Below are 21,359 nucleotides of genomic sequence, written 5' to 3'. Positions count from 1 at the left end.
TTACATTTTATTTGTAAAGAAGTTCATGAAATCATTACTAGTCAAAGCAGGGTTGGGGAACTCGAGGTACCAAGGCCCGGTGTGCTGCAGGTTTTAGATAACACGCCCTGGGTCAGCACACCTGAATCAAATGATTAGTTTATTACCAGGCCTCTGGAGAACTTTAAGACATGTTGAGGAGGTAATTTAGCCATTTAAATCAGCTGTGTTGGATCAAGGACACATCTAAAACCTTCGAGACCTGAGGCCTGGAGTTCCCCCACCTCTGTTTTAAAGGGACGGTTGGCTCAACAGAGCTCTGACTGTTTGTCAGCCTGGTTACAGAGCTGAAGAGAAACCTGGGGTTGTCCTTTCATTTTCATTTATTTATTTCACACTTGGTACAACAATTCAAACAAACCAACCACACTTTCTATCAAAAAGCATTACAACCATATGGTAAAAGGAGCAGGAAGAAGCAAATATTCTTATTAAACCCTGCCCGCTATCTACAATTCAACTTATATTACAAGTGGGCACCAAAAATCAGGGAACAAACTAACATTAACATTTATCTCCGGTCCTAACCCAAACCAAACAACAAATTTACAATCAGAATATACCACTCCACATAGTAACAAGGAGAAAAATAAAATTAAAACAAATAAAACAAAAAATTATAATGGATCCTTTTTCAATGAACTCCAATTTCATTCATATCGAGTTATCGTTTTAAGCATGTAACACTTTTTAAAGCAATGTAAATTTATACAATTCTTTAAATTATAATGAAGAGAGTTCCACAGTCGTATACCGCTAACCGTTGGACTCATTAATCTTTGTGTTGTCCTAGCTAGCTGATACTTAAAATAAAATTTCCTTCTGCTATCTTCTCCCCCTGAACACATTAAAAATACTCTTTGTAACTTAAAGGGCAAAATATTATTTTTAGCCTTAAACATAATAAATAGTGTCCGTAGTTTCACTAAATCTCCTAATTTTAATAATTTCGATGTTATAAATAATTTATTTGTATGTTCTCTATATTTAACATTATGAATCATTCGTATCACTTTCTTCTGTAATAAGTTTAGAGGTTTTATAGTATTCTCATATGTATTCCCCCAAACTTCCACACAGTAACTAAAATATGAGAAAAACAATGAAAAATATAAAATGCGCATTGTTTTATAGTCTAATAAATCTCTTACATTTCCCAAAATATAAATGTTTTTAACCATCTTCTTTCTAATATACTCAATATGTGATTTCCACGTAAAATTTTCATCTACTATTACACCCACAAAGCGAAATTCAGTAACTCTATCAATCAATTCTCCATCAATGGACATAATAACTTCATCCTCCTTTACATGACTGCCAAATATAATGAATTTCGTTTTTGTCAAATTCAAGGATAATTTATTTACATCAAACCATATTTTTAATCTTAACAGAAGTCATAATTTCAACCAAATCTTTCAAATTCTCTCCAGAGCAATAAAAATTTGTGGCATCTGCATATAAAATAGAATTTAACCTTTTTGATACGTCACAGATATCATTAATATATAAATTAAAAAGTTTAGGTCCCAAAACAGAACCTTGAAGAACGCAACATACTATCTTCAATCTTTCAGAGGTGTTACCGAGATAATGTACATATTGCAACTTATTTTCTAAATAACTCCTTAACCAATTCAATGCCACTCATCTCACACCATAATTATACAATTTAGAAATCAAAATATAATGTTGTAACGTATCAAAAGCTATTTTTAAATCAACAAATACCCCAACTGTATATTTATTAGGGTTCTTAGGGTTGTAGTGAGATGTTCTGGCTTTGTGGAGGGCTTTCTTATAAAGCAACAAATTATTTCTCCAGGCTAAATGATGATCCTCTAAATTTGTGACACGCCATTTCCTCTCCAGCTTACGAGTCATCTGCTTTAACTCAGTAACCAGTAGGTGGCAGACAGTCACTCTGACAAATAAGTGACTGGCCAAGTAATCCCTTACAAAAGTAACGCAGGCCAGTTATGGTACCAGAAGCCGTCAGTAACACAGAACTGCTGTTTTGCTGTGTTTCAGAGCAATAAAGCTCAGTGTGCACCTGGATGAACCTCGTCCTCCTTCAGTGTGTAACAGTGACAGTAAAACTAAGGCACAGCAGTGAATGTTTGGAGTGGGGGCTCGATGAACAGGTTGGTTAATGGAGGTATGGAGAAGCTGCAAATGGGGACAGTGAAACAGATTGATTCCTCTTCTAGTCTTAAATACTGCCTGCAGATTGGCCTGGATCTCCCACAGGTGAGTATAACAGGTGTAGTGACGAGGGCTCCGCCCAGAGGCGGGAACACAGGGACGCCATGGAAAAATCCAGATAACTCAGCCGGCCCATGACCACTTCTCATTTGAGACTTTTGTTAACAGCAGATCCTTAAACTTAGTTACAGCACTTTCAGAAAGACACCTACTGTGATGACAGTCATGTGTAATCCATTATTCTAAATGTAAAGGCTACTGTAACTGATTTTCAACATCTGGATGTTAAAATCATCTACAATTACTATTTTTATCAGAACTGAGCACTAAATGAGATAAAAGTATGTCAATCAGAAACTCTAAGGCCCAGATGGACGATCGATAACAACAAATAAAACTGTTTTTTTAGTTTTCTGGCTTTCAAGTGAATTAAAACTACGTCTACATTTTTGGGTGATTGATGAGTGTAAGAATGCTGCCACTCCTCAGCCTGTGCTTCGTGTGTGTGTGTGTAACCTCCGCCCAAACTCAGGTACAACCAGTCGAACTTAAAACACAACAAAACGAACATTCTTTGGTTTTGACTCATCGCCCATCACAGCAGCAAACACAGTGATCTTATTGGCTGAGCTCTGCTGTAGGCGGTGCTCGTGGATTTTAAGTATTAGACTCTAATTGTCCAAACAGTGTCTGTGGTTCACTTCATTAACCATGATGTTTGCTGCTCTTGCAGGTGCAGCTTTGTTATCAACACACAGCCCTCCTCTCTGTTTCCAACAACACCTGCAGTTAAAAAAAGAGTAAAAACAAACTGGTTGGTTCAGGTTGCAGCATTTTCATTGGTCGCTCTCTGTGGCTCTGCCCTCACCTTTTCTGCACCTCCATAACAACCAGGTGAGAGCAAACTGAAGCACCGATCGCTGTTGTTGCTGATCCAGCTGTGTGTGTGTCAACAGTACGAAGAATCCAGTGAGTACCTGATGTTACCTTAAACTTAGTTAAGTGACAGGTTTGCTGTCCTATCAGAACAAGAATGAGAATAAGCACAAATTATTTTTTCAAGTCAAGGAAAAGTTTCAGGTTTATAGAAAGATATTATTTGTAAATTAATGTTAATGTTGGATGTAAAAATACTCAACAAACCCCAGGAAGAGACTTTGGTGGCCTCAGTGTTTTCTCATATAAACACGTCTTTTACCGACATTTAACGTTTTACCTTTAATCACTTACTGCCCACATGTGCTGTGTCCGTGTGCCGTCAGTAACATTACTGATAATCAATAGTATATGTCTGCATTCCAGAATAAAAGTCTTTATGTTTTTCTTTCTGTCAGGATGAGCATGGAGGATCCAGATGATTCGTGCCCAGAACAAATTCCTGGAATTAAAGAAGCCCTGAAGAACAACGACACGGCCGGAGCAGCAAAAAGGATTAAAGAATATTTAGAAAAGCAAACCAATGTCTCGTTAAATATCGCCATCACAGGAGAAAGTGGTGCAGGTAAATCCACCTTTATTAATGCCTTCAGGGGGATAAAGAACAGAGACGAGGGAGCTGCTCCTACTGGTGTCACAGAAACGACGTCGGAGGTCACACCGTACCCCCATCCAGATAATCCCAACGTCACTTTATGGGATCTTCCTGGAATCGGAACCAAAGACTTCCCAGCAAGGAAATACCTGAAGCTTGTTGGGTTTGACAAGTATGACTTCTTCCTCATCATCTCAGACACTCGCTTCAGAGAAAATGACGTGAAACTCGCTCAGAAGATTAAGAAGATGAAGAAAAATTTCTACTTTGTTCGCTCAAAGATTGACAACGATATCCGAGCCGAGGAAAGTGTTTCCGACTCCAGCAAAGAGAAAACTCTGACAAAAATCAGAGACGACTGCGTTCAACGTGAGTGAGGTCGAGTTTTCAAAATCATTTAAATCTAGTTTTTAATCGTTTTTTATTTGTATGAATCTGATGGTGTTGACATGTTTCCTCTGTGACGCAGGACTCAAAGACTTGGGCATCGAGTCTCCACGAGTCTTCCTAATGTCGAGTTTTCAGCTCCACAAGTACGACTTCTCTCTCTTACAAGAGACCTTAGAGACAGAGCTTCCCAAAGATAAGAGAGACACTCTGCTGTATGTCATGCCCAACGTCAACCCCGACGTCATCAGCAAGAAGAAAAAAGCTTTAAAGGTACACTTATACCTCTTGGCCACTCTGTCTGCAGCCGCTGCAGCTGTTCCCGTTCCTGGGCTTTCTGTTGCTGTTGATGTTGCTGTGCTCATTGGTGCTGTCACACATTTTGTACATGCGTTTGGTCTCGATGTCCAATCTCTGAAGAGACTCGCTATCAGAACAGCTGTGTCATACACTGAGCTGCGTGATGTCATCATTTCACCAGTGGCTGCGAAGGAAATTACTAAAGAGCTCTTCCTGAAGGTGTTCGCCCAACTTGGAGGAGCAGCTGGATTAATTGGAGCAGAGGAAGTATCCAGATTCATTCCGATAGTGGGAATCCCGGTAGCCATGAGCCTCTCCTTCGTCACAACCTACAGAGTTCTGAACTTTATCCTCAACCAGCTCGCTGAAGACGCTCAGAAGGTGTTAAATAAGGCTCTGGTCTGAGCGTGAAAGGAAAAGGCAATGAAACTCAGTGAAACTGGGATTTACACATGAAACTCAGTAAACCAGTCTCCTTTTACAGCTGGTCAGCTTCACACACTCAAACTTTTCAGAAACAAACATCCTCATATTATTCAGATATGAACTGTGTAAAGTGTAGAAGTCTGAGTCATTGTCATGTTTTTTCCTTTGTGTAAGTGCTTCCTCAGGACATCAGGAGATACGATGACCCACCTTCAACTAGATGCGGCAGATGGCTGAACTTCCTGGGTCTCCTTCCTGTTAAAGGCAGTTTTTCCTTCCCTCTGTCACCAGGTCTTTCGTCATAGAGTGATGTCTGATTTTTGGGGTTTTCTCTGATTTGTAGGGACTTCACTGAACTTAATTTATCTGAGCTGTTTCTACCTTTACTCAAACATGTCTTGTTGTTTGAATAAATTGTGATGAAACTGGTTGTTTTGCTGTATTATATTTTCACATCATAGCTTCCAGCATCATAAACACTGAGTTAAACAGACTGTTTGATGTAATGTGAGAATCAGGGGTTGTTTTGATGTTTTTACTTGCTGTTGACTGTGGATTGTGATGAGTGTTCACTGCCCTCTGGTGGCCAAAGTGAGAAACTACAACACAAATAATAACGATATGAATTATATTACTTATCACCATCACACCTGTTTATTATTAATAAAATGTTATTGATAAATAAACATCAGTGTTAGTGTGTAGGTCAGCCACTATATCATTTATAACTTACCTCAGCACTTCAGTCATCTGGTACTCTTCTACACCACGCAGAGGCTGTCTCCTCCTTCTTCAGTTTCCACCTGACTCCACCTTACAGTCTCCTGTCTGTTTCAGAGTGCACCTTCTGCATAAGACGTCGTCCACCTGTGTGCATGTACAGGGTGCAGGGTGGATGCAATATTAGATACCTTGACTCTGTGGTGTAGATTTACGTTATGCACAAAACAGAATAAGGATTAATGGTGGAGAATACTAACGCATCTAGGAAATAACAGAACAGACTGCAGCCATCAGATGTATCCTGAGTCCTTCGATGACAGCCTCATCACCTGTAACAAAGACAGGAAGGATGAACTTGAACTGTCTGTGACGTCAGTGAATTGCATCGCATAGACACGAGGTGGCGCCATTTCACTACCAAATACTGTCAGTTTGTTTTGGAGCCACAAACAGCAGCAGGAGAGGAAACAGGAGACGCACTGCAGTGAACATTCACACAGAGAAATCTAAACACGGAGCACACGCTGATCAGTGATCAATCGTTTACTGGGTTGTGATCAGTTACAGGGATGGAAAATAATCACAGGTGATGTTGTGAATATCTGACTGACATTTATATCACAGGTCTGTCGGTAAACTCGGCCTCATCTGTTTGATTCGTATTATTATCTCCAGTTTTTTCCACCTGCTCTTCATCTCTGTGAAGCTGAATCTTTGGATTTAAAACTCAATTGTGAAATTTGGCAGAACTGCAGTTTTATCTATAATCTACAAGTTGGCCAGATGGTGACTGAGTGATGATGATGCCCCACATTGATCGTCTTCATCTTCCTCAGTTCCCTGAAGCTCTGCTCGTTGTTTACCCGTTGCCACGGTGAATCTGTCCTGTCACCTACATGCGTTTCTGTGAAACTGGAAACTCGGAGTTAAAAGTTAGAGTTTGGTGAACTTGGTGCTTTGTGGAGCAATCTCTGATTGTTGTCTCAGATATTATCCCGTAAATACAGAGAAATAAAGTTCAGCTTTGCTCTCAAACAGAAAACCTGCAGCTGACGTCTGACATCATCAGTTTCTGTTCAAAGTTAGAAAACAACAGAGATGGAGGCAAACTTCCTGCAAAAACTTCAAATGTTTTGAAGTTTATTTACTTATTAACTGTTATTTTGAATGAAATTTATTTTATTAAATAAAGTATAACATGTTATATTATGTAAAACTGTATTAAAAATTCAGAAAGAAAGAAACTTGGATTCTTCTGGATGTTTGATTTGGTATCCAGTATTTATTTGTACATTTACCTGTTTTCCACTGATAATGCTGTTAATAAATAACTAATAAAAATCCCAGAAATGCTTTTTAGATTTCCTCTGTGTGGGATCATTGTTCTGTTGATTGTTTGGTCCCAGTTTGGTCCCAGTTATAGCTGTGGAACAGACAACCTCACAGATGAGTAAATACTACTTTGATGTACACAGGATTTATGACTCACACCAGGCCTGGTGCTGCAAACATCTGCACGGTGGTCTCGTCTGTCCAAAGAAGATCGTTCTTGCTGTGTTTGATAAAAGATGAATTTCATGATATGTAAAGACCTCAGAATAGAGGAAAGGTGTACTTTATTTTTACTATTACTGTAACAAACCACTGTCACTGGTGTTACTGTAACAGTGCGGTGTATGGGGCACACGGATGACACACAATGCAAATATTGTGGGTTCTCCTTCCAAATCTAGGCCGGGTTTATTTAACTAATGTATCTCATAACTCTAAAGTTGTTGTTTGTTTGTTTTAAGGCAACAGATTAGCATTTTTAAATAAAGCCAGCAAATCAAATGTTACAGTTTCCCACAAAAAAGAGAAATCCTTCGTGTCAGACGTGACCTTTGCGGAGGCGGGTAAATCGCGTAGGGAGAACGTCCCCACGCGGCTGGTGACGGCTTTGCTGATCAAACCATCAGATAAGGAAGCTCCGTGTGAGTGCGAAGATCAGAGGAGCTTTCTACAGTCATCGAGCCCGAGAGAACGTGGCTTTGACTGCGCCTGCTTTGAGGTTTTGTTCTTTGTGGTGCCATCACCGTCTTCTTACCCACACAGAGCGCGGAGCTGTTAAAGAGCCGCCGCTCTGTCAGGAGTCAGAAAAACATCGGCTCAGGGAGAACGCTCTGCAAGGTATGCATGCTCTACACTTTACTGTCTCACTGCATTGTGATTTTAGTGTGTCTGTTTTCACTGTGCTGCATCTAAAGAAACGTTTGTTTAGATGCAGCACAGAATTAATTTTAAAGTTTTAAAGAAATGATCAGACTTTAAAGGATAAAATGCCTTTCACAGATATTATTTCATATTTGGAGAACTGCCAGTTCTGCAAAAACATGAAACCCTGTTTGTTCCTAGTTTGCATTTTTAGAAAGGTGTTGTCTTTTCTTTACTGCCTTTCTCATTAATAACAGCCTCACTGAGGTTAGTGAGAACTGAAAGAGGTAAAGTGAGAGCAATATCAGCCTGTCACATTTGTTCCTCACGGCAGGTTTTAAAGAAGTTCAAGTTCTTGTTTGTGTCTTTATCGCGGCGCTGCAGGGTCCATTTACTCAGAACTTAAATGTGTTTCCTCAAAGCTGTGAAAACAGCATCCATGTCCTGCCTCCTCATTCCAGAAACAGAACGATACATATCAGGTAATCACGTAATTAAGACGATCGTGGGGTCAAATACAGATTAATCTGACTGCTACCTGCTCCACATGCTAATACGAGCCTCGAAGGTTTACCCAGAATGCACTGTGATTTATCAGAAACAGATCAAACATTAGGACACTGATGTTGGTTTCTGCTCCTCTGTGTCACAGATATCAAACCACTGCAGTTTATTTATACCGATGCTCACGGCCTGTCGGCGAAAACCGTCTGTAGCTCTGGACTCTTGTGGCTCCAACACTTTAGTTTTTAAACAGAGCTTCAATGTGTTTCTCAGCTTTGAACATTTCATGTGAACATCTGATGGATTTGTGACATTGTTAAAAAATGCTGGAATTTTTTTTCAGTGCTTAAATCTGAACCCACCGGCTGTGGATTTCAGGGCCTGGAACTCAGAAAACATCCACAGTATGAAAGTGAAGTGTAGCAATGTTTCATTAAAACAATAATAATAATGCTTCATTAAAAAAACAAGTTAATGTACCTAAAAAAAAAGATTGTGAGGCGTTCGGGTGGGAGGAGCCATGACCTTGTTTTTTTGTGTCATCTATCATAATTATAAGAAGCACGAATGCTGTGTGAGGAAAAAGCAAACGAGGACAAGTGACTGGAACATTAAGTTGTCCTGATGCTTTCTCCTCTCGTACAGATCCATCGCGCTCTGATTTCATGTGAAATAACTGACGCCTTCTCGCTCGCCCAAACTCTTTCCATCCCTCGTTTCTATCTGCTTTGATGGTTTTTCCACAACTGCTGTGACTCAAATCTCTAAACCCCAAACTCAACTTTCAAACCTCACCAATGCACCAAAACTGTCTTATTGGCAAACCACACATTAGGAGACAGACACAGTCAGTCAGACTAATGACGGCGCTGCAGAGGCTTCATTGTTAACGCAGCTACAGAAACGTGTTACAGCAATTCTACAAACACGTGAAGTAAAAGCAGAGCTGGACCTCAGATTACAGACGAGTCACACCTGCAGCTAATTTACAGCCACTAATTAACCCAACATGCAAGTCTGTGGCCTGCAGGAGGAAACCAGTGCACCGGCACACTCACCCCGGACTTAAATATTATTATTATCATGTCCATGTAAAGCTTCATGTGTTAAACATAGCATTTTAATTTGGTGGGAAGCGTGAAAAGGTGTGAAATATGTGAGCCGGCGTCCCAGTGACTGCTGGGCCCTGACCTCAGGACCCACAGGAGTCTCCTCAGATCAATGAATTAAAATTTAACAAAGAAACAACACATAATATTAATTATTAATGCTGCTTAAAAGTTTTTACTTTGAAGGTCAGCTCTCGCTGTTTCCTGCTGTTTTCATTATAAACAGCTGAACAAGCAGAATTATTATCATGTTGGATTTTTTTAGTTAAATTTAAACAGATTTTTTTTGATTTAGTTGCTTTATAAGTTTTAGTTTTCATTTAATGTAATTTCTGGGATTAATAATAATAATGATAATAATAATAATATTATTATTATTATCATTATTGTTGTTGTTGTTGTTGTTGTTGTTGTTATGTGGGCTTATTTTTGTTACAGGCATGTTTAACTCAAACACTACTGTTGGTGGACAGAAACTAAAAATGAAACTTTTCCTGTTTAATTATCTGTATTTTAGCAGCTTTGTAATCACACGTTGTTCAAAGACAGGATGAACGAACTCGTGTGGGAAACAGCTTCAAAGCCTGCAGACGGATCCTTGCACAGACCCACGTTCATGAATGCATCAAAAGTGAGACATTTAAATCTCACACTTTGCATGTCCTCTGCTTTTTATATGGGTTAGGACTGTCTGTACGCGCTGCCCTCCATCTTCCTCCCTTCATCCTCCTCTGCCTCTCACACTCTCCCACCCTCGCTGCTTTATATCAGCTCAGATCAGAAAAACTGTGAACAGTTCTGAGTCGTCGTGTTTAAGAAGTGACGTTTGAAGTCTTAGATGATTTAATTCTGCGAAAGGATTTCAAAGAAGGTCAAATGAGGTACTTTAATCTCATTAAGGTGACACACTGTCTGTAGGTCACGGCCCACGTGTGGCCCGGTTTGATCTCAAGTAAAAATGCTTTATTAAAAAAAAAACTTCAAAATTAATTTTTTTTTACTAAAAATAGTTTAAAGATTTCTCCTAGAAAAAGCACAAAATTTAACAGCGAGGTGATAAAATCTAGATTCAGTGAATCTGAAACTGTTACATTTTATCCACACGTTTAGTTCATCACGTTAGTTCCTCTGATTCTCAACAATAACAATAATAAATCTGATCTTGTTTTTTATGTTAGTAATGATCCAAACGAGCTCTGAAACAGTTTTACAGCCACAGATGTGACGACCTCACGGCCACAAACTGAAATGAAGCATAAAAACTCTAAAATTGACCCAACAGTTAAACTCAGCAGTAAAAGCCAGTCTGTGAAGATTCTGACTGTTTGGATTTGACATCATTATATTTAGTTTGTCTGCATCTAGACCGATTTTAACTTCTCATCCGACAGCATAGTTTTATTGACAAATAAATAAATTAACGAGTGAATGAAAAAGTGCAGTTCTGCAGACACAAAGCCTCTGCACTCCCTTTTTGTGATTTTCTCACTTCAGTTTGGCTCTTAGTGTTTGTTTTTTGACCTCATTACATCTGAGATGCCCTCTGATAACAATCGGATCATTTTCTAAGCGAAGCACAAAGCACGGCGTACCTGTGCAGGCGTCGCCTCGGGCTGAAAGTGGGTCATTCATAACCAGAGGAACAGCTGACACAGAACGATGGTTTATTTTCTGAAACCACCAGAAAAGGTGTGAGGAGTCTCAACCCCCGGTGTGTGCAGGGTGCACGCTGTGCTGGATTGATTTGTATTGTTGGTGCTGAACTCTTCATATCTTCTTTCATCAGACAGCACAGTGGTCTGTCAGAGGTCAAACCTGCTTTCTAATGATGGCACAGGGCTTTCCTTTGGTGTCATCACACAGATGATTAATTTTGGTTTTTGCACCACAGATTTCTACATCTGGAAGTAAAACTGCAGCTTTAGATCAGGACAGAAATCACAGTAATTCAGCTGTTTGTGAGAATCACATCACAAACTACTCAACACAACTGATGTTACAAAGTTTTCCTTCAAATCAAAGGATCTGATTCAAATTAAAATTGGTTCAATATTAAAAATTATTATTACAATATGATTCGTCACACGATCACACATTTAGAAATCAGGCGGTGTGTAAACTTTTACAACTTCAGTGTCCTGAAACTTTTGCATCTGCGTCTCAGACTCGTTCTGCTGAGTTTGCTGTTAAATGGATGAGACAGACTCATCTGGAGAAGAGATCGTTATGTGGCACAGAGCAGACAGGAACACAAAAACCACCAAAGACACTGTGCTGAAGTTTAAGGTCGGAGCTGCTGTGGCAGCTTTACGTGGATACGTGGCAGAAACAGGAAGCTATTAGAGGCACAGACCAAAACACCCACATGTGACTGCGAGACCTTCACTGACTGGTGGAAGCAGACGCCGCGGCTTCAGCTCATGTAGCACGTCAGACACTTCACGCTGGAGATATCCTTGATGTCAACATGACTGACCCAAAGACACGAGAAAGGTCGGCTCCAGGACGGCGTCTGGGACGGCGAACCCAGGCAGCGCAGCAGCTGGACAGCTTTCAGGAAACATTCACAATTTATGTGTTTTAATTCTTTATAAACAAGCGTTTTTTACAATGTACAACGTCTGGTTTCTGTGAACGGTGGAGCATTAAATAACACGTCAGATCTACTGGGAACAATGGAGGCCGGGGATCCTCTCTGAAGTCTCTTTTCTCATTGCTCAACCTGAACAACATCACATGATCAAAGCTTCACTGACAGCGTGTTTCAGGTCCTTCTGAAAATGTCTCCAGTCAGTGCTTCACTCATCATGTTTCTTTTCTTCTCCAGGTCGCAAACATGACGGAGAGTCCTGCAAACGCGACATTCGGTGACTATGACAACGGTACTGAGACATATATCGATGACGACGGCTTCTGCATCATGGATCCTGACGCCAGTGAGGTCATCACCCAGACTTTGATCCACTCCATCATCTGCGGATTCGGCCTGATTGGCAACGTCCTGGTGATGGTGACTTACATCTTCTACAAGAGAACCAAGACCATGACGGACGTCTACCTCTTCAACATGGCCGTGGCCGACCTGATCTTCGTTGCTACGCTTCCGTTCGTCATATACAACGAGCAGCACGATTGGTCGATGGGCAGGGTGGCCTGTAAGGTGCTTCGGTCGTCCTACAGCATTAACCTCTACAGCGGCATGCTGCTGCTCGCCTGCATCAGCTGCGATCGGTACATCGCGATTGTTCGGGCGACGCGCTCTTTTGGGACGCGCTCCCGTGCCCTCGTCTACAGCCGCCTGATCTGCTCGGCGGTTTGGGTGTTTGCACTGGCGTTAACTCTCCCCACGCTCATCTACACTGAACCCTCTGAAGATAACTCCCCGGGGTCTGACCGCGTCACCGTGATGTGTCAGATGTCTTTCAACCAGACTGAAACTGCGGCGCTCGTGAAGCTGCTGGTACCCAGCCTCCAGATGGCCGTTGGCTTCCTGCTGCCTCTGTGCGTGATGGCGTTCTGCTACTCCTGCATCATCTACACGCTGCTGAGGGCGCAGAGCAACCAGCGGCACAAGGCCGTCCGGGTGGTGTTGGCGGTCGTTGCTGTGTTCATTGTCTGCCATCTTCCGTACAACGTGACCCTGCTGATCCACATGCTGTCTCTGTTCAAGCAGAGGAGCTGCGACGCCGAGAACCTTAAACTCAAATTTCTCAACATCTGCAGGACCGTCGCTTACCTGCACTGCTGTCTCAATCCCTTCCTCTACGCCTTCGTCGGGGTCAAGTTCAGGAACCACTTCCGCCAGATCATGCTGGACCTCTGGTGCTTCAGCAAAAGGTACATCTACACCGCTCGCTCGTCACGTGGCACGTCCGAGATCTGCATGTCAGGGCTGAAGTTGTCGGAAGGCTCCAACAACATGTCGTCATTCAGCGCTTAACACTTCAGCTATAAAGGGAAATCAGTCCGGCATTCATCGCTCTCAAGCTTTGCTGTGAAACTGTGCTTTAATCATAGAGACTGTGAGATGTTCTCATCTACTGCATCCCGTTTATATGACACAAAACTGGACATCAAGTCCAACAGCTGTCCTCAGAAACACAGGTGACCACAGCAGCTTATTATCCATCAAACTAAAAACACAGCAGCAGAATCTCACGCTTTGACTTCACGTATTGTTCTTGTGATTTAGAAGTAACTGTGTCGTGCAGGTTGCAACTGTACTCTTTGCTAATGAAGTTTGATGCTATAAACCGCATCTCTAACTGAACTAAACATAATGTAATTTTTTTAACGGGCAGGTTTGGATGTTTGGGACATCGAGGTCGGTTTTCTGTGACATGAACATGTAAACACATAATCCTGCAATCTGAGAATGAAGCGCCCTGTTGGAATAATTTGGTATTACAGTCGAGGTGTTTATTCCTGTTCTCGTGTCACCAGCAGGAGCTTCTTTTTTGTGTATGATGATTAAATCTGCTGTTTTTAAAGATAAGAAGCTAAACTTCTTCATTTTCTGGATCTTCCCATAACTGTCACTTGAACCTCATCTTCTTTTCTTGAAGCATGCTGTACACCTGCCCTGCTGTTTTTAATATTTGGCATTTTGTAGACCTGTGTTTTGTTTTGTTTTTGCATTATCTGAATAAAACTGTATGAAAATATCAGGGTTTTAATCAATATTAACTATTAATTTAACTGGATGTGCCATAAGTTTGCAGACTAAAATGTATTTTTAAGATATTGTGTGCGTGGTTTCTCTGTGGATAGATATCATCGTACAGTTCTGAGTATCATGTCTGAGAGGAAGTGGGTAACCCGAGCAGAGCAGCGGGCCGAGCACGGGGCTCTGGGGAACACCACAGCTAAACTGGGCTTTGGAGAAACAGGAAGATGGGAAAACTAGATGTAGATCAGATTAACAGTGAAAAGAGAAGTGTGGCAGCAGATTGTGACACCGTGTGCGGTTTCCAACAATGACTTTCTCAGATGTGCTGATAAGCAGAGGTTTCACAGGCTACAGACACGAGCACAGATAGTGTGCTCAATAATCCAGCTGTTTCATGCTCCTGCAGCCTGCTGTGGAGGACAGGGACCTCTGCGCAGGTCAGACTTTTGGAAGCACACATAAAACATTTTATTGAGCACTGATGTGTGAGTTCATGTTGTACCTCACATGTCATTGTTTGTGCCACGTAAAGGCCTCAGGATAGGAAATGATACATGAAGCTGTCATTAATGGAGAAATTATGATCACTGGAGCAGGAAACTGTGTCTCTAATACACTGAATTAGTTTCAATCAAACTCTGTGCTGGCGTTTGTAGTTCCTCTGCAAAGTTTCCGTAGAGATAAAAATCACTGAGGACAAAGCTGCCGTACTGACCAGAAAAATGTGTAAAACCTTTAAAAAGTATCACAAAGTGTTAGATTGTGTGTTTGAACAGCTGTACCTCAGACATAAAGCACTCTATCAAACGCTGGCTGACCTAAAACTGAAACTCCAAACTGTGTCAGTCACTGCTCCAGAAACCTCTATAACAACAAGATCAGTCCACGCTTGAACAATGGCAGCGCTCTGCTGGAAGCTGCTGCATCAGCATGAACTGTGAACACATTACTACAGTACAGGCAAATGTGCACTAGTAACACTGTTGAATTATTACTGTTAAAGTTTTACCCATAGCTTCTCAATCCTTACACGGTCACATAACTACATCCAGGCTTTGTTTGTTCGATTCAGACAAAGGTGACTGCGTCTGTGTGACCTGTTATGTGAATACAGCTGTGTGGGAGCCACAAAAACCCTGAATCTCAAATAAAAGCTCATAAAAATATTTCTACGACCATCAAACAGGTGAAACAACAAACAATTAAAAGAGCATCATTTCACCAACTGTATGGAAACAAAAAACAACCGAAGCTCAGATTTACTGGAGCGAACGTCACAAATCAGACGACGCTTTCATTACGCTCCGAACCGCAGACATTTCACGTTCGATAAACTACAACATGAAGCGATTCCACAAAACTGCTACGACCCTTCTGTGAAGCCTCCACCTTAGACACCAACACAGAGCCGTTCACATCAAATCGCCATTTCCAGCCCAGTTAGAGAATCGTAAATTGTTGTAAATTTTACAGCACGTTTTTCTCACCTTGCAACTTTTGACTTGTGGGACTGATGTAAATGTAGTGACGTCACTGTGATTCTACTGTCAGACATGCAAATCAGCCAATAGAAGCCGAAGTTCAGCCTATTTAATCAACTCTGGGGCACAACGTCAACCATCCCATCATACTGAGAGTGTTGGTAATTCTTCAAAAACTATTCAAACAACAAACATTTTTTAGGCCTGTAAATAAAGTTCAATCATTTCTGCTGTTCAACAGAAATTTCTACTCACAGATGTGTCACAATGTGGCCTGTGTCCTCATTGAACCCACTGTGTAATTTCTGTATTTGCACAGATGATGCTCATATGTGGTTTCCTGGAGTTTATTGTCCACTGTGCATATTTTCAAAGAGTTTATAACCAATATAATACAAACAAATTAGGTGATAAAAAAATATTCTTACTTCTTTTTGCTCCAGCCTCGGTAACTTTGACACAGTAACTTCTGCTGTAATATTTACACCTCTAAAGAAATCTCACAAGCGTTCGCTTTACTTTGATACCAAGATGTTTACACAGAGTCTGTAATTGCAGAGAAATACATGACTGGAGCACATGTAGAATTGACGGCTCCTTTTTCTTTTTCCACTGCTTTGCTTCTAACAAGCAGACACATGCACTGTAGAAAAACGCAGCTGCAGCCACTGCGGGCTGTCCGCTTACATGCATACATACATACGACCACCAGGGGGCAGGATAGGACCATTACTGCATGCCTAGCTTTGTTGGCAGTTTCATGGATGTGAGGAGCGTCTACGCAGGGAACGGCAGCGGTCTCTGCGGTCAGGACTCACAGCATCAGCTGATTTATGAGCATCCACCTCTCGTCACAGAAATGGCAGCTTGTAAAACGTTAGCGTGTTGACTGAGAGAGCCCATCAGCCCCGGGCTCATTCCAGGTGACTCGTTTTATGTTTTTCAGTTATTATGGATGAGCTGAGATAGATAGATACCTCAGGGCCTCAGAGAGGTCTCTCCTGTGCGGCCTTTTCATGAGGAACGTCAGAACATCTGGTACCTGATAACGAAAGCACTGGTTTCTCTCTTACAGCTGAGTGATTTTCCCAGGAGTCGTCACTGACGCATCGTGGGGGCTCATTTGGTTATCTGTGAGCTTTAACTGGAGCTGCACTGGTCCTAGTTAGCAAATCTACACCTGGTTAAATGAGACAAATCACAGCTAATAACACTTTGAGTTCCTTTGCTGGTTGATTAGAAGTTAAATTTGGAGACGTGCAACATTTCTTACACGGATTACAAAAGTGAAGCCAGTGCCATAGTACCTTAAACCTGTATTTTTCTCTCATGTCCAGCAGGGGGCGACTGTGCTGTAAACGAAAATGCAATTTTTGAAGTCTTTCAATGGTTTTTTTGGACATTGGCTGTTTTTCACTCATTTCCAGATGTTGTTCACTTGTATCTGAACGTTTTCAGAGGAGTGTTTTTGAGCTATGAATCATTCCAGTGTTGTGTCATCACAGCTTAGCAAAGAGCTGCATCTTTGGCCTCTTTGTCATCAGCAGCCTGTCACACAAACACATTTATTCACCGTTCTTTAGTCGGACTTTTGAAAAATCACAAAGATAACACAGTGAAACAGCATAAAGGGATATTTTTTGCACCAACAGGGTGATTCCTGAAGAACTGAAAACTTGTGGAGAAAAGGCCTGAGAACAATTATCTACAGCTGACGAATCTGAAAGTACGTTCTTTAGAAAAGAGCAAAAGATCCAGCAGAAATCTGACGGAGGCCCTGAGAGATGATCTGGACCTTCAGCCGATCATCTTCTGTTCACTGAAGCCTGGGTTAGTGAACCCTAACCCCTGAACCCTAGCTTCATCAGAAACTCTCAGTGAAGGACGGCTGTCAGCAAGTCAATCTTATTGAAGGGAAACCAGAGCAAATTCTGATGTATGAAAATGACACAAGAACTGGACTGAAGATCCGAGGAACAGGTCTGACGGAGAGATGGATCCACACCCTGGTCCTTACGTTTGAGGTCTGCTGTGTGTACACCACAGCGGAGGCTGTCATGGTGTCAAATCTTTAAGAAAGTAAAAACAAAAAAAGTGTCTTATCATGTGCGTATGAATATTTTTTCACTTTTAGATCTCTGAGAGCGATTTCAACAGATTAGTAAAAGACCCCAAACTCTTTGAGCCTCCACCGTGGTGTCACACAAAGGTGTGTGAAGACGAGACAAAGACAAATATCCACCAACAAAGTACCAAAAGAAACAGAATATCACACACAAACAGGGCACGACTTCAGCGAAACAAACTGAAGTTTTGACAAAGAGCTGAAGAAACGGGGCGAAACATGGAGAACATGCAGAGAACTGACTGAAGACTAGACACAGGTGAGGGCCAAGAGCAGCACGGCTGGGCACAGAAACACAAAGTATGAAGAAAAACCTCAAACAAGACGAGAAAAACCAAGTGAACAAACAGCCACGAGCACTGAAACAGCCAAGAAATCCAAACAGAAACTCAATCACATCAATCAGGAGTGCAGAACTCAAACCCTGAGACCAGCACCAGGAGACACGTCCAAGTCTTTGTATGCTAACACGCTGTCATGTAGGCAACCGAGGGGCAACACCCTGAGCTGCAGACACCCCCCCTCACTGAGCGCCTGACATCGGCCCGTCAGCGCCGACAGGCCTCAGAGATACGGTCGCAGATGAACTCCATCGATGAAAACCAACATGCATTCGTTTTGATTCCTCGTGCATCCAAGTGTCTCTCAGTGGTTTTGCTGATTTAGAGTTTTATTTTCTCCCAGGCTCTGTGAAGAAAGCTGCAGACAGGTCATTTATCTTTCTTTTTTAAGAGATGCAGACAGATGGTTCTTTTTGGCGTCACAGTCGGTGTTTGTGTGCCTGTGAACATACATTCCTCCAGTGTGTGCTTGGCCCATTTTATGCCTGAAGGAGGGCCGATTAGGGGGTCCTGGAGGCGAGGAGAGGATTATCACGCTGGGTCAGACTGTACCCCGCTGGCGTCCACTGAGGAATGCGGGCAAATCAACCAGCGGGCCGATCAGTCAGTCACGCACCGAGTCATCCCATCTGCCAGTCGGTCATCTGCCAGCGAGGCGCTCGGCCAGTCCTCACATGCTTGGCTCTCTATCAGCAACTGTTACTCTGCCCAGCACTCACACGTCTGAAATAATCGTATCTAACCTGGAGAACACTGACGATCAAATCTCCTCTTATCTGTGTCTGCGTTTCAGCCACAGGATACACTCTGCTTAGGCAATCACACTTTACAGACCTGGGAAAGCAGTTTGGTATTTTCATAAGGGGGGAAAGAGTCCCCCTGGTGGGAGGGGGGTCATATGTAGCACTCTATTTGGCGTCGAGTTACAGCTGTAAATCTAATTTGTGTAACTTAAACGCTGGAAGCTGAAAAGAGCAAAGCTGAGAATTAAATCAGAGACTGAGGAGGAAAGAGGAACAAACAACCCAGCCTTCACTTTCACACAGACTAATGCAGCAACGCCACACAGGCTTCAACCCTTTCAGCATCTATTTTCAACATGCGGGGCAGTGTGGTGGAGTTCATCCGGAGCCACTCGTATCTGCAGGAGATGTGATGAAAATGGGTCCGAGTTCAGGGACTGAGAGCAGCACCAGCCAGCGGGGCAGCAGGTAGTGCTGCCGTGTGCTTTAGCATGTGCAACAGAGATAAATCTGTCACTCTCAGCTCATCATGGCCCAATGAGCAGTTTACTGCCTGTAAGGAAATCTTTTTACACCAAGTGATGAAATGTTCCTGAACCTAAAGTGAGCAAAAGTTTTAAAAAAAATCATATTTTGCTCTCCTTTCTGTCCTCCGTGCAGCACACTCACACTACTACTGGCTTCAGGTGTGATTGCTTCATTGCCAGCACCTGTTTCCTGTCACAGGTGAGTTCAAACAAGCGTCATACGCTTGACATAAGACAATTCACCAACAATATTGAAAAGATGCCAATAATTTTGTCCAGCCCGAGTTCTGTGTGAAACACTTCAAATTTGACTTTTGTTCTTTTGGGGTTTTTTGATCAAATGCAAATAAACGAAATAAAGTGTAAACCAAAACATTTGTAACAATATTCTGGGAGAAATGGTGCTTTTTCTGGAAAGATTTCAGGAGTGCTGATTATTTCGGCTGTGACTGTACATAAATAACATTGTTTGCCATCCCATCCCCTCCAGTGCACAGGAATCATTATGTCATGTATGCGCGATGCTTCCACTCTTTGAGGATACGATGCCTGAACACATCTGCAGTAGCTTGTTAGGATTACCTTTTCTGCTGCTGATGGCGCCTCTGTGCAAGATGCATATTTGTGGTGGTCCCATCTGTTACCAGTTATAAATAAAACTGAGGTCTTTGTGCGTGTAAAGCAGCCATACTTATCAACGTGAGCATCCTCTCAGATTCACGAGTCTAAATATGGAAGGCTGCCGTTTGACATAAGGAGGTGCTTGCTTCACTTTTTTAAAGCGCTCGAGGCGAGCGTTCAGGACAAAAACACGAGTTTCACAAACATGTCGGAGATCATCGAGCAGCTGGAAGGAATAAATGAGTCAAACATGCCTCGTGTTTTCTGAGTATCACTGCCACTGAATGAATTAAGTCCAGTCCAAAGCACACTGGACACAAAGAACAGGAAGTAATCATGCTGAATGAAAAGATGCTTTGTTAGCAGTTAGCTGCTGATGCTAACATCACAGTAGGACATCAGGCTGAAGCTCCACAGAGACCTCCTGAGAGGCAGTTACTGCAAATGAGGCCAATAAGCTCTCTGCCAGGTTTGATGAGCACAACTTTTCCACTGAGCATGCAAACATTTCCTCGTCACTGTCTCCCATTACGATCGCTCTGGATTGCCATCGTTAACGCTGGCAGATAAGCACGCAAGCATTTAGGGTGAAGCTTGCTTATGAACTTGACATGCAGTCTTAGTAAAATCTGCCCAACCCTGCATTCAGCACTGCAGCACAGGTGACTAATAATCTGTGCACTGAAGTCAGAACATCTGAACATTTACAGGAAGGATGAGAACTTTTCTGTGGGGCTCACAGCAGATTTGCTCCCTGACTGATGGGTTCTTGGTTTTAAACCTGGAACCTGTAAAAAGCCTGTACACAGAGTCTGACTCATGTGAGTGGCTAGGGGACGGGCTCCCACAGGAACCAATACACAGCAGATGCAGCCTATAGATTCCAACATCTGCTCGTGATTATAATCTGTTCTCCTAAGGCACTAAGGCACCTGGCTCTGAACCAGCACCTAAAGATGTGTCCAGTTTGTTGTGACCACAGAGACGAGTCAGGCGGGCAGATAGGACCGGAGCACACGCCCACTCATGGCGTCTGCAGCTAGAATTCTCAGGGCAAGAATCACAGCGCGAGTCTGAACCCAACCACCAGTTTCATCCAGGTTCACTCCGTGTGCAGGGAGACTACTACGCTGCACATCAGCGCGTCCTCGCAGGCGTGAGCTGGCTGATAATTCCACGTGGGCTCAGAAAACGACCAGCTGTGATCAAAAGGTCCAGTAAGAAACATCCATAAAAACATAACTGATGTAAATTTGTTCACTCTCACACTCATGGTGATCTTCTCGAGCAGCTCTGGACTGTTTCCTGCAGTCCTGCTGTGTATTCTTGTACTCGTCTCTCTGTGACGGATGCTCGACCGCCTCCCGCGAGTCAAACCGTTGATCCTCCAGTTTGAGTTTCGTTTTCAGGAAGTGGGACAGGTCACAGGCCG

At 42.4% G+C, this 21,359-nt stretch overlaps 2 protein-coding genes and 1 long non-coding RNA gene across 3 annotated transcripts; 2 read left to right on the top strand and 1 right to left on the bottom strand.

Moving 5' to 3' along the window:
• Positions 1-2,922: 2,922 nt before the first annotated feature.
• LOC102289048 (interferon-inducible GTPase 5) lies at positions 2,923-5,321 on the top strand. Its single transcript, XM_005942150.3, has 3 exons — positions 2,923-3,216; positions 3,582-4,147; positions 4,248-5,321. Exons 2-3 carry the CDS (start codon positions 3,583-3,585, stop codon positions 4,868-4,870), a joined length of 1,188 nt encoding a protein of 395 aa, XP_005942212.1. The 5' UTR covers positions 2,923-3,216; position 3,582; the 3' UTR covers positions 4,871-5,321.
• Positions 5,322-5,400: 79 nt separating this feature from the next.
• LOC106633641 lies at positions 5,401-6,473 on the bottom strand. Its single transcript, XR_001337011.2, has 3 exons — positions 5,872-6,473; positions 5,625-5,758; positions 5,401-5,490 (listed from the first exon to the last, which is right to left on the bottom strand). It is a non-coding gene; the product is annotated as an uncharacterized LOC106633641 (long non-coding RNA).
• A 1,099-nt stretch (positions 6,474-7,572) lies between these two features.
• ccr6b (chemokine (C-C motif) receptor 6b) lies at positions 7,573-15,907 on the top strand. Its single transcript, XM_005942149.2, has 2 exons — positions 7,573-7,783; positions 12,248-15,907. Exon 2 carries the CDS (start codon positions 12,257-12,259, stop codon positions 13,358-13,360), a length of 1,104 nt encoding a protein of 367 aa, XP_005942211.1. The 5' UTR covers positions 7,573-7,783; positions 12,248-12,256; the 3' UTR covers positions 13,361-15,907.
• The last annotated feature ends 5,452 nt before the right edge of the window (positions 15,908-21,359 follow it).

The sequence above is a fragment of the Haplochromis burtoni genome, unplaced genomic scaffold (assembly GCF_018398535.1).
Source record: "Haplochromis burtoni strain Fernald_Lab_line unplaced genomic scaffold, NCSU_Asbu1 Contig_321, whole genome shotgun sequence".
In the NCBI taxonomy this organism is placed as follows: domain Eukaryota; kingdom Metazoa; phylum Chordata; class Actinopteri; order Cichliformes; family Cichlidae; genus Haplochromis; species Haplochromis burtoni.
The sequence above is the reverse complement of the archived record's forward strand: the minus strand, read 5'-3'. Positions and strand labels throughout refer to the sequence as shown.

Coding starts and splice junctions, on each gene's coding strand:
- LOC102289048 (XM_005942150.3), top strand. CDS start 3,583: ATGAGCATGGAGGATCCAGATGATTCGTGCCCAGAACAAATTCCTGGA. Junction 4,148..4,247: donor CAGAGACGACTGCGTTCAAC/GTGAGTGAGGTC, acceptor TCTGTGACGCAG/GACTCAAAGACTTGGGCATC.
- ccr6b (XM_005942149.2), top strand. CDS start 12,257: ATGACGGAGAGTCCTGCAAACGCGACATTCGGTGACTATGACAACGGT.